The sequence below is a fragment of the Channa argus genome, chromosome 24, assembly GCF_033026475.1.
Source record: "Channa argus isolate prfri chromosome 24, Channa argus male v1.0, whole genome shotgun sequence".
In the NCBI taxonomy this organism is placed as follows: Eukaryota; Metazoa; Chordata; class Actinopteri; order Anabantiformes; family Channidae; genus Channa; species Channa argus.
Genome location: NC_090220.1, coordinates 5,160,192 through 5,172,247, shown reverse-complemented (window position 1 = coordinate 5,172,247; position 12,056 = coordinate 5,160,192). Strand labels below are relative to the sequence as shown.

The 12,056-nt window shown below is 41.1% G+C and overlaps 1 protein-coding gene across 2 annotated transcripts in view; it reads left to right on the top strand.

Annotated features, from left to right (window-relative positions):
- Positions 1-12,046, top strand: part of LOC137108972 (E3 ubiquitin-protein ligase RNF43) — a 73,270-nt gene extending 61,224 nt beyond the window's left edge. Inside the window, exons 3-9 of one of the 2 annotated variants that reach the window (XM_067494230.1) lie at positions 5,724-5,798; positions 5,889-6,023; positions 6,204-6,305; positions 6,416-6,586; positions 6,678-6,780; positions 7,170-8,672; positions 8,875-12,046. In XM_067494230.1, coding sequence (XP_067350331.1) covers positions 5,724-5,798; positions 5,889-6,023; positions 6,204-6,305; positions 6,416-6,586; positions 6,678-6,780; positions 7,170-8,672; positions 8,875-8,900 — 2,115 coding nt within the window. In that variant the 3' untranslated portion in view covers positions 8,901-12,046. Of the gene's footprint in view, positions 1-5,723; positions 5,799-5,888; positions 6,024-6,203; positions 6,306-6,415; positions 6,587-6,677; positions 6,781-7,163; positions 8,673-8,874 lie in introns of both variants that reach the window. The other variant, XM_067494229.1, reaches the window with a different exon arrangement.
- The last annotated feature ends 10 nt before the right edge of the window (positions 12,047-12,056 follow it).

Genomic DNA, 12,056 nt, shown 5'->3' with positions numbered 1-12,056 from the left:
CCTCTTTATCATCAGCAGTCGCCGCCTCTGCCTGCTCCTCATTTAGCTATTTGGCGTGTCCCAGTGCCTCAGTAATGGTTCCAGTGTGCCAGGCTGGTCAGAAATGACAGAGCGTCCGCCTCAGACCTGTAGATCCAGAGCTCTCTACTCTGTCATTAGACACTTTAATTCAGCAGCACCACAGCCTCTTTTTTCTTTACTTCTTTCACTCTCACTCTTTTTTCCCACACATATTATTCCATAGTGTAACTTACTAGGGCACTGAACGATGCTGGAAATATAGACATACTGCTAAAAAGTACAACATATTATAAAATACAAGTCCACTGTTTATACACTGTTATAAACAGGCATTAAGGGTTCGCAGAGAAAAAAGGAATGGTCAGGGGGGTGGTGTTGTGTAAGAAATGGTAAAAAAGGCTTAAAACAACTGCTCATCAAACTTATGAAATGTCTTATTTTCCTGTTGCACTGCTCGAAGTTTTTTAGAAATAAATGTTAAAACGTATTTAAAACTTATCTTCTTTGACTCCGTGGTGGACTCAGCCATCTTTTATGGCATAGTCTGCGGGTGCAGTAGCATCTCTGCAGCAAACAAGAAGAAAATGGATAAGGTGATCAGGAAGGCCAGCTAAGTCCCAGGGATGCCCCTGGACACAGTGCAGGAGGTGGGAGAAAGGAGGATGGCAGGCAAACTACGGTACCTTCCTTGCTGGAGAACAATCTCTCAGCTGCTCCTTCAGTGACAGACTGTTACATCCTAAATGCCTTAACGAGCAATATCGTAGGTCTTTTCTCCCTGCTGCTGTCAGACTTTACAACCAGAGCTGCTCCCAGTAAACCAATACTTACGATAGTATACATTCCTACTACTAATTGTAATACTATGCAAAAATATCAACCCTAGTGTAATTGTTTGTTTAATATGATACTTTGTTTGTAGTGTTTACTGACTTTTTGTTTTTTAATAGAGAAATTCTTGCTGTACATTTGGAGGTTTTCCTCTGCTGCAGTAACACAAAAATTTTGGCCATGTGAGACGAACAAAAGCTAATCTAAAGTTTATTTAAAAAGATATTTTCTTGTGCTCTGTCCTTCCCTGTTCTCGTTTATTATAAATTGATTACTTTTTAATCTACCTGCCTCTGTTAACAGATTGACACAAGAAAATCAACACTTTTTGTGTGGTGGTTACTGTTGCAGATTGTGTACTTGTACTGGATCACTCTGAGTAATGATAGCGGTTTTTACTAATATATTAGAAGCTTCTGTGTATGTACATATGTGTAATATTATTGTTACACTGGAACATGGCTGCAGATGAACAGAGTCAGCCCCAGTACTGGGACAGGCTCATTACCCAGGGACATAAACAAACAGTGCTGGCTTGTCCCCCACACTGCTGCAGAGAACAGATCATTGACTGGGCTTGATACTGTTCAGCTATGTGCAGCTTGTAGTAAGATACAGATTGTGGTACAGTTTGTTTGCATACTGTAGATGTTTGATTTTTTTCTTTGTGTGATTACAGCTTGTTTTTTCCAAATCGATCTGATGCTAAAATCTTTTGTTTATTTATAAAATTATGAAATAAAATCTGTGACAATTGATAAAAAAATGTAAGTTGTTTTCATTTAAATGACCTCAATGTTCTCAACTATTCTCATATTTACAGAAAAAAACAGCTGCAGAGGTACTGATTGTACTGTAAGCAAAAACAGAGCTTTCATCCTTTTGATTATATTAGGGAATTAGGGAAAGTACTATGAATGTGTTGCTGTGTGCTGCTGTTTCTTTATGCAGCACTTGACAGCAAAAGACATTTGGAAGAAATACAGCTTAAGGAAAGAAAGAAATGATTATTTGGAAAACCTTTTGGGGGAAATTTTATTGACCATAGGACTCCAAAACTATAGAATGATTGGTGGCACACGGGGACCTCAAGAAACACAGTTTGACATGTCACAGCAGGGAAAGCTAAGGTGTAAATAACAACAGGCTGATGCCTGAACTCTGTCTAGCTGCTTCAGTTTCAGAGTCCGGCTATTGTTAATGCTGGCTCCTGTCTGATACTGGAACACACCTGATTCATTATCAATGATAGTCGTTACTGTAATTTAAGGTGTGTTTTATACCTACTGACGCCTGTGACTTCAAACTGTCTCTTTCTGGCTGTGTGGCCATTTGTGACCACTTGCTTTTGAAGAAGCTCCTCCAGCATCACACCAACACTTTAACCAAAAAAAAAAAAGAAATAACAGCTAAACATCACCCACGCCCTCCTTCAACTGTCAGTGTTAAAAGTAGTTTTTGTTTTTCGGTGATAACGTCTTCCTTGTATAACTCTGTGAACCACATTCATTTCCTGCGCTGCCTTTTTTTTTTTACGCAAATGCCAAATAATGTTTAATCACGTGTCAAGCTGCACCTCGTAAGGATGGGTGTATACCTAACCACAACCATGTCTGTTTCTGTTCCGACCATAATAGACCTGGAGCTGATGAAATAGTCTTGTTAGCTTCGAACCTGCACCTCTGGTTGCACCAGTAAAGCTTAGGTTTGTCATCAATTAATCACGTAGAAGAGCTTTTGCCGGGTCTGCGACCATCCCGAGGTACCACTACTGCTACTGAGATATTATAAGACCACAGCAACCTTAATTTGATAATCATACTATGTTATATACTTAAACTGTTAGTTAGTAATTGTAGGAGGCTTTTTGTGTGTGTGTGTGTGTGTGTGTGTGTGTGTGTGTGTGTGTGTGTGTTAAACCACAGTGGCAGGCTTCCCTGTATTTGTTACCACAGTTTGAGGATATACAGTATGGGCTCAGTGCCACATAGGTAAAACAAATTCCCACATGTCAAAGATTTTATTTTTCCCCCTAAGTGACCGCAGTCTATCTAGGTCTGTAAATGTTCAACAATTACCGCTGTGATCAAACTGCTGCACGAGAGCTGCAAGCCAGATCAAAGTGAATATGTTGATTTTTTATTTGGCCTCTCTCTGACCGTCAGTGCCTATGAATACTACCTGCGGTTCTGTGGGAAATTGTTAACACTTACTGTGCGCACACTCAAAGAGGGTACTTTGGAGTACACATTACTTGGAGAATACACTGTAAATTAATGGGCAAACTTCTGACATTTTAAGTATACAATACACATACCCCATTTGTTCATGTCATGCACTGACTTTCTCTTTTTTGAAGGCATAAAGATTTCAATGCAGCCACTAAACACAAGAGGTTTCTTGTAAACTTCATTAATGGATCAACTGAGTGATTCTTTCCCCACAATTTGTGAATGTCTTGTGCCCGGCACAGTGAGCTGTAGCCTAGGAATTACTGTTTAGTGTTGAGTTGGACCAGGGTGATTAAGGGTTTGAACTTGTGTCTCCTCCCTGCTATGTGTTGGCAGATGCCAGACACAGAGCATATGATGAGATATTGATGAAAAGGCCGCTGTTTATTTTCTCACTGTCTTCTTAAACCGTAAATATTTACCACCTAATCATTTATTTATATAATTTACCACCCAATAGGTTCATCCTGCATAGCCTTCAAATTAAAATCACAGTTTTGGGGTGGTTGTACTTAACTGTGTTGATTTATGTTTTATGTTACTTCTACTTTTATTCCACTACAATTCAGGGGGAAATGTAACTTTTACTCCACTACGTTTACTTTACATTTACAAACCCGATTCCAAAAAAGTTGGCACACTGTACAAATTATGAATAAAAAAGGAATGCAATAATTTACAAATCTTATAAACTTATATTTTATTTACAATAGAATATAGATAACATATCAAATGTTGAAAGTCAGAAATTTTGAAATGCCTTGCCAAATATTGGCTCATTTTGCATTTCATGAGAGCTACACATTCCCAAAAAGTTGGGACAGGTAGCAATAAGAGAAACAAAAAAAAAAAAGAGGAACAATATCTGTTCGTAAGGGTCCTTAGACCCTGCATCACGTACAGGAATGCTACTGTACTGGAAATCACAACATGGGCTCAGGAATACTTCCAGAAAACATTGTCGGTGAACACAATCCACCGTGACATTTGCCGTTGCCGGCTAAAATCTATAGGTCAAAAAAGAAGCCAGATCTAAACATGATCCAGAAGCCAGGCGTTTCCTCTGGGCTGAGGTTCATTTAAAATGGACTGTGGCAAAGTGGAAAACTGTTCTGTCGTCAGACGAATCAAAATTTGGAAAACTGGGAAGCCATGTCATCCGGACTAAAGAGGACAAGGACAACCCAAGTTGTTTTCAGCGCTCAGTTCAGAACCCTGCATCTCTGATGGTATGGGGTTGCATGAGTGTGTGTGGCATGGGCAGCTGGAAAGGCATCTGGAAAGGCACCAGCAATGCTGAAAGGTACATCCAAGTTCTAGAACAACATATGCTCCCATCCAGACGTCGTCTCTTTCAGGGAAGACCTTGCATTTTCCAACATGACAATGCCAGACCTCATACTGCATCAATTACAACATCATGGCTGTGTAGAAGAAGGATCCGGGTGTTGAAATGGCCAGTCTGCAGTCCAGATACAGTTGAGCAATTAGAAGCCTGTATTAGACAAGAATGGGACAACATTCCTATTCCTAAACTTTAGCAACTTGTCTCCTCAGTCCCCAGATGTTTGCAGACTGTTATAAAAAGAAGAGGAAAGCCACACAGTGGTAAACATGGACTTGTCCCAACTTTTTTGAGATGTGTTGATGCCATGAAATTTAAAATCAACGTATTTTTCCCTTAAAATGATACATTTTCTCAGTTTAAATATTTGATATGTCATCTATGTTGTATTCTGAATAAAATATACGTTTGTGAGATTTGTAAATTATTGTATTCCTTTTTTATTCCCAATTTGTACAGTGTGCCAACTTTTTTGGAATCGGGTTTGTATTATTTTAGTTATTTGTTGCAGCTGTAGATACTAAAAACATACAATGAACTGATAAATGCTGATGTATGATCAGGATTTAACCAGCTGTCAGTAGATGAAGTTGTTAAAATAAGCTCCATCTTTACAAGCTGTGATATTTGTTCCACTCAAAGTCTCTATAGTAACACGGGTCCTTGGTACTTATTCATTATTGATGACTATACATTTTCTTTGACATAATTTTGACCTTTGAAAGTTAAACAAAACTATACTAGACTTTTACATTTGTTGCATAAAATTATAAACTGTGTGTAATTTAGCTTGGGTAAAGACTTCAAAGTGCTACTTTTGTTTGTAGTGGAGTATTTGTCTGGGCAAGTAAATGCACTTTTACTTATTATAGTATTGTGTATGTACTTCTACCAATTCTGCCATCAGTTTCAGTCCCTTAATCAAATAATTCCCATTGTTTCATTAAATACCCTCTTGCACATTAAACACAGGCAGATGATTTAAGCTGTGGTCTCCCCAATAACACACTCTCTGTGTCTGGCCTCCAGAGTCAGGTGTAAAAGCAGCAGGAGCCGCTGTACTTTAGCTCTGTGTTGTAAGATCTAAGGCTCATGGTATGACTGCCACCTAGTGATAGTTTAAGATGCTAACATGAACTCTCCACTGAACGAGTAAAGGTTTTTTTTTTGCTGCTTTTGTGATCCTTCACAATATGTAGTTATTGACAATTATTCAGGTGACTTGAGTAAGAAAAATGCTCTATGTGAGCTTGTGAAGCTTTTAACACTACTCTCTTCTGTGTTGACTCCTTCAGGCTCGCATGGCACTGGACAAAGGAGCTCAAGCCGTTATTTTTGATGTCAGTGATGATGCTAATGCCGCTGCTGAGGTGAGCGCGAGGCAAGGCTAGAGCTTTATAAATTAATTAGGTATATTAAATAATGGTCATTTATCCCGCTGTTTCTTTGTCCTCTTACAGCTTCGGGAAACAGACTCTCTTTCCCGTCCTGTTGTGCTTGTAGAGGCCAACAATGCAGAGGAGCTAATGGGTTTGGTTAACAAGAATGAGGAGGCTAAAGTTCGTATTGAGGTCATGGTGGAGCAGCCAAGATTGGTAAGTAGTGAAGTACACACATCTATCATGAGCTCCTCTGGACTTTGACTTTCCCTTTACTGGTTGGAAGATGAACAAACCCTTGAGGGAAATAGTAAAAGAGTTTTACTACAGAGTATAAGAGTTACTATAAATAAGTATGTACATTTGCTCTCTTTCCATTTTCTTTTCCCTTTCCAGATACATTATGATGTGGGCATCCTGCTCACCATAGTCCTAGCTATTCTAATCATCATCCTAATCTTCGCTTTCCGCTACAAGTGCAAGTCCAACAGAACGTGGGTGAGTGATTCATACAAGTTTACAGAGGCACATATGTCAGTGGATTGTTGGTTATTTGGACCCACAGTCCATCTGGAGTTTATCTAACTATCCCCTTCTTGCGTGTGCAGGACTCTGTCCATCAGCAGACTATGCGCGCCATTAGCCGACTTGAGACCAAAACCTACAGCTCTCAGGGCTGCTCAGGCTCCCAGCACCACCGTGGGGCCTGGGGGTCAGCCAGCAGCTCCAACTCGAGCCCTGTTTGTGCCATCTGCTTGGAAGAGTTCCAGGAAGGGCAGGTAGGACTGGAGGAAGTGAAGAAGCTCTCTGTAGATTTAGCATTCCTTGTTAGTTACCGTCTGTCTCCTTTGTCTATGAATCTCATCCCAGCATTTGAGGATCATCTCCTGTGCTCATGAGTTTCATAAAGACTGTGTTGATCCTTGGCTGCTGCAGCACCGCACATGCCCCCTCTGCATGCACAACATTATGGGTGAGTAAAATCTTATTTCTAGTTAAGTTCAAAAAGGTGCCTGTTAAACTGTCTCATAGAAGTTGGTCACAATGGTGATTAGTTTTAAGCAAGTTGTAAAACTTTTCAAAATGTGATGATTTCTTTTTTTCTTAATCATTTGGAGACAGGCATCCGTGGGTCTATGTTATTATATTTTGCCTTTGCACAAAAATGATTTTTCATGTTTTTAAATATTTAAATTTGCAATTTTAACTCAAACAAGTTCAAAATGTTTCCTAATAACGGCCACGATGTTTTCTCCGAATGAATCTCTGAGCTCTGTGAATCAGATTTATAAGTGCTCTACAAGTAGAGTTAATTATCGCAACCTTGTGTCTTCTAACTGCTGCTGTGGTCCACAGGGACAGAGCGCCAGCCCCAGAGGAGCAGACTCCAGCAGACTCCAGAGCAAAGCCAAGGCTTCCTGCATTCTCAGCCTTACAGCAGCACACACAACCACCCCTTCCCTCAGCACGCGATCCCCTTTTCTATGAGGCCCCATTATCCTCGTGGACCGTCTGGACCCTATCCTTCTCTGGGCCACTACAGCGGCTCCTCTCCCATGGAGACCCAAACATTACGTTACCTAGCCAGCAGGCCGCTTGGTTCCAGCTGTGGGTACCATCTTCCTGCAGAGGGTCTTGGCAGGCCCTATAGGATTGGTGGTAACTGCAGGTCTTCCGCTCACCACTACACATCTCGACGTGCCTGCCACAACTATCGCTCGTCCTGTTCGGCTCAGCGCAGTGCATCCAGCTCAAGACTGCAACACGCTGCCTCTATGACAGCACAGACTAGTGGAGCCCCAGCTCTCAGCCGGCAGGACGAGGGCAGCTGCTCAGGTGGCAGCTACCACACAGAACGCAGTGGATATCTGGCTGATGGACCAGCGAGTGACTCCAGTTCTGGGCCTTGCCATGGCTCCTCCAGCGACTCAGTTCTTAACTGTACTGACGTGTCCCTGCAGGGAGTTTATGGCAGCTGGTCCACCTTCCGGAGCTCTCTGAGTAGTGACTATGATCCATTTGTGTATTACGGGCCAGGGCCTGGCCACGCACCCCGGAAGAACAGCCTGGAGGCTAGTGGCCATGCCCGGCCAAGGTCTCTGGACTCTGTGGTGAACAAAGCAGGCTGCCCTGAAGAACAGCCACAGACTGTGTTCAGCCACATCCACTACCACCGCCACAGACACCACCACTATGAGGAGGGGGAGCCAGGCCACGGCCAGAGCAGAGGCTCCGACGAGGAGCAGGGGGCTACCGCTGCTGCTCCTGCACCTGCTGCTCTTGTCCTGGACAAAGACTCGCCTGTGTGCCCTCCTAAGCACAGCCCCTGCCAATGCCCGAAGCCAGATCCCACAGATCGGCTCAGCCCTGGACAGACAGAGTGTCAGGACCGTGAGTCCAGCAGCCCCACAGGAGCACCTGTGCTGGTGTCCCCAGTTTCATTACAGATCCAACCCCACTGCTGCCACCAGGGACACGGACACCCTCCTGGTCCTCTTGGGCGAGTGGGTGGCTGTGTCCTCGATGGCCCCACTGTTCGGTTTCACCAGAGCTTGGATCTACAGGATGACCGCAGCATCCACATTCACTACGGCCAGGGCCCGGGCTTTTGCTGCTCTCCTCCTGAGCTGCACCCTGCCTTGGTCCCTGTTCCCCTCATTCTGGACTCTGGGGGGATGGAGGACTGGCCATGCTGCGCTGGGACCCATGTTGTGTGGCAAAAACGGGTGCAGCAGGCCCGCTCAGAGCCTCAGCTGCTGGGGCCTGGGACTAAGGACAGGCCGGCCTGCAGGTTCCACCATGGTCCTGCTGCTGACCGTAACACAGACATTTGTTTATACTGCCAAACATTACACCACAATCAGGGTGGGTGTGTCACTTTTTTTTCTTTAATAAAGTGATGTTTTAAGTGATCATTCTCATTCATTACATTAGGTAAACAGTAGGTATCATTTCTGTTGGTTATAAAAACACTGGTCTAGCATGCAGGGTTTTTCTACCTGAAATAGGCTTTAGCCAAAGTGTCTTGTCTTTGAGTCTCTGATTGTTGCCACTTTTGTGTCCCCAGGATCAGAAGAGGAGTCTGGTGTGTGAGAATTTGTTGCAACCCCATTACCACGCTGCTACACAGGAGCCAGAAAGGACAAGCCCCACATTGGCTGAACGCTCTCACGTCTTCCACGACAATTCCACTTGCAATGTTTCTGTTCAGATAATTCTCCAGCTGCCCCACCCCACCTCCAGGAATCAAAGCTCACATGCTCTTTTAGCTGAGTTATTATGACAATAATACACCCTTCATAAAATGTAATAACTAAATTGAGGGATTGGCCTAAATATTTGGAGACAAAGGGGGCAACTCATGCACCCCAAAGGTTTTTTCTCTGTTTCTCCTCATCAGTTATAGAAACAATATACATTACTGACACGATATCACAAGTTCCATGCTCCTTGGTAACAACTAAATAATCCTTGCTTAGGGTGTTGAGCCCTCATGAAGTGAGACTCCATTACGGCATCTCTCACTCTATTACATAACTTGATTTATCGTAGAGGTACTCAACTTTTTCACTATGTGATCTTGGCCTTCCTTTGCTGAGTCCCACTCTCAGCTTAGAGAAGCTTTTCTCTCCAGCCTACCTCAGCTCAGATTTCTTAACATGCCTCACACACGGGGTCTTTAAAGGTACTGCTGTAGTGATTTTGTTTTGTTTTTTTAAGTGCGTGTGTGTGTGTCTGTGTGTGTGTCAAAACCATGTAGCTTTCATAAACTCAACTATAATTAACTTCTTGATATAAACGGAGAGAAGCGTTGATGCTCAGCCCCTCAAACAATGAGCATTCACTGAGGTTGCTGAGCATTGCATGGGCTTTGTTTTCATTATTTCAATAATGGCAGCTGTTTTAAAGGTGTTTGTGTTTTTTGGATCATTTTCTTTGTTCTTTTTTTTTTTTTTTAAGTCAAATTTCTTTTCACCTCTCAAAATGAATAAGTTTGACTGAATATGTCATCGTCATTACAAGCTATTGTCACACTCTAGTCCTTTCTCTTGCCAGCCGTTACTTCACATGTTTGACCTCAGTAATTTGTGCAGAGTAGAATTGATCAGAAAACCACATCCTCTGCTCCTTTAACACCCAGTGCATCAAAATGAAAAAAATACAGTCTTGTTGTCTTGCAGCACCTCAAGCTTTAGAAACCGCAGCAATATAAAATACATAGTAACTCTTATTAATAATATAAGTGGAATAAAGCCATGATAGGTAGACATTGCAGGTCCAAACATCAGCTCAGTTTCTAGCTGAAAAAGCTCGGTGTGGACTTCCCATTATTTTGAGAAATGTCTCAGGAGGATAAACAAACAAAAACGGATATAAATCTTCTTAGCTGCAGTAATAATACCCAAATCAGTGAAAAGTCATCTGTCATGGTAAAAGTTCATTGCCAATCCCTGCATTTAATCTTACAGCACTTGAATAAAACTCCACCTTAAATCATATATCAGATACAGTATTGAGAATAGATTGTTAAATAATACTGTTCACTTAAATCTTGTTGATAAGCCTACAGTAAAAGTCAACCTCATCGTGCCATCTGTGATTGCTTTTTTATATTTACCTTCATGCTGACATGTACTACACTACATAATCTGAGATCAGAGGTATACAAATTCTATTTTAACATGGGCTTTTCCCTAAAGGCTCAATGAAAATGTGAAAGGAATTTTCTTTACGGTCAGATTGCAGATACATTTTAGTTTAGCACAAACAGCAGATTGTGGGTATTGCAAAGCAACCAGTAGCACTTATTAAAGCCTTACATTTGCCTTGTTCTTTCATACTATTCATAATCCTAAATCAGGATCCTCCCAACACACTAAGCTCTTACCTGTCTAACCAAAGAGGTAAAATCTTGAACACAGTGAACTTGTTTTGTGCCTTTTTCCTGTTTCGACCCTCGCCTTAAATCTTAGAATTGCATCTACTCTAAATGCTAGAACTAACGTGGAAATCATTTTGGAGTCAATTATTCTGGACAATTATGCACCTGCAGTTCCTTGTATCAATACCTCACTTTAAATGTTTCAACTCAGTAGCTAAAGGTATCCTTGCCTTATTATATTCATGCCCAAACAATCTGAGACTGCGCTGGTAATGACTGAACTAAAATTGCACCTTGGCTCCCAAACCATCAGGATGAGAAAAAAAAGTATTTGGTCATTGCTGCAGAATATCTGACATGTTTTCAATGTGTTCAAGACCTTTCTCTTTGCATTGTTTATGTGTTTGTTTTGTTATGTTTTGCAAGAATAATGAGCTGAAACTGCCTTTTCTAATAGAGTAAGAAAACCCAATCCCTCCAGAACGTTGAGGGATGTGTCAGTATATTTTGGATATTTTGTGTACAACAGGAACAACAAAAACAAATGAAATAGTGTTGTATTTTATATATAATAGAACATTTCAATATAGTGACATGTCACAAATATATTTATTTACTAATATATTTATCCATTTTGTCCAGGTTTGAAAGAATGGTTTCTGTATAGACTGAAAGTTCCTATATGGAAATTGTCCAGTGCCATCACAGATGTATCAACCTGTCTTCATTCCAATTATATGCAAATAAATTATTTTTAAATAAAACCTTTATGTGGATTTTTTTATACTATGTTATACTGTAAGTACATTTTAAATCTTTTCCTTTTGCATATACACTTTATTCAGTAAGAGGCATTATAGTAACACAAAAACTATGTGTTGAAAGATTTCTCAAAGCACTAGATGATGCGGTTTAACCTTCTTTGCCATCAGTGCTCTTTCACTTTTTGCATCTTGAAACAACAGTTCAATTGTTCTGAAGAAGTGAAAATGTGATTTTGTAATTATTTATTCTCGTACTGCACAGTGAGTTAGGAGGGAGTTTGATGCTGATGATTTTATCATCTAAATACCTATAATATGTATATGTATAAAAAGTATAAAGTACTAGTAGTAGTATGTATAAAGTGCTTTATTGGCATATGTGCCAGAGTATGTCTTGACCAAGGACTGTGTTTTACTTGCTGTAACACATGTAATGTGTCCAAGATGCTGATGAGCTGAAAGCTGATATTTACAGCAGCCTACACATATGACAGAATCAATTTTCTAAACTAGCTCCTAGCTAACATCACCCATTTACCAAAATGTCAAACTGTCCATTTAATATCTGTGCCCATTATTACCAGAACACACATGCCAGCCCAC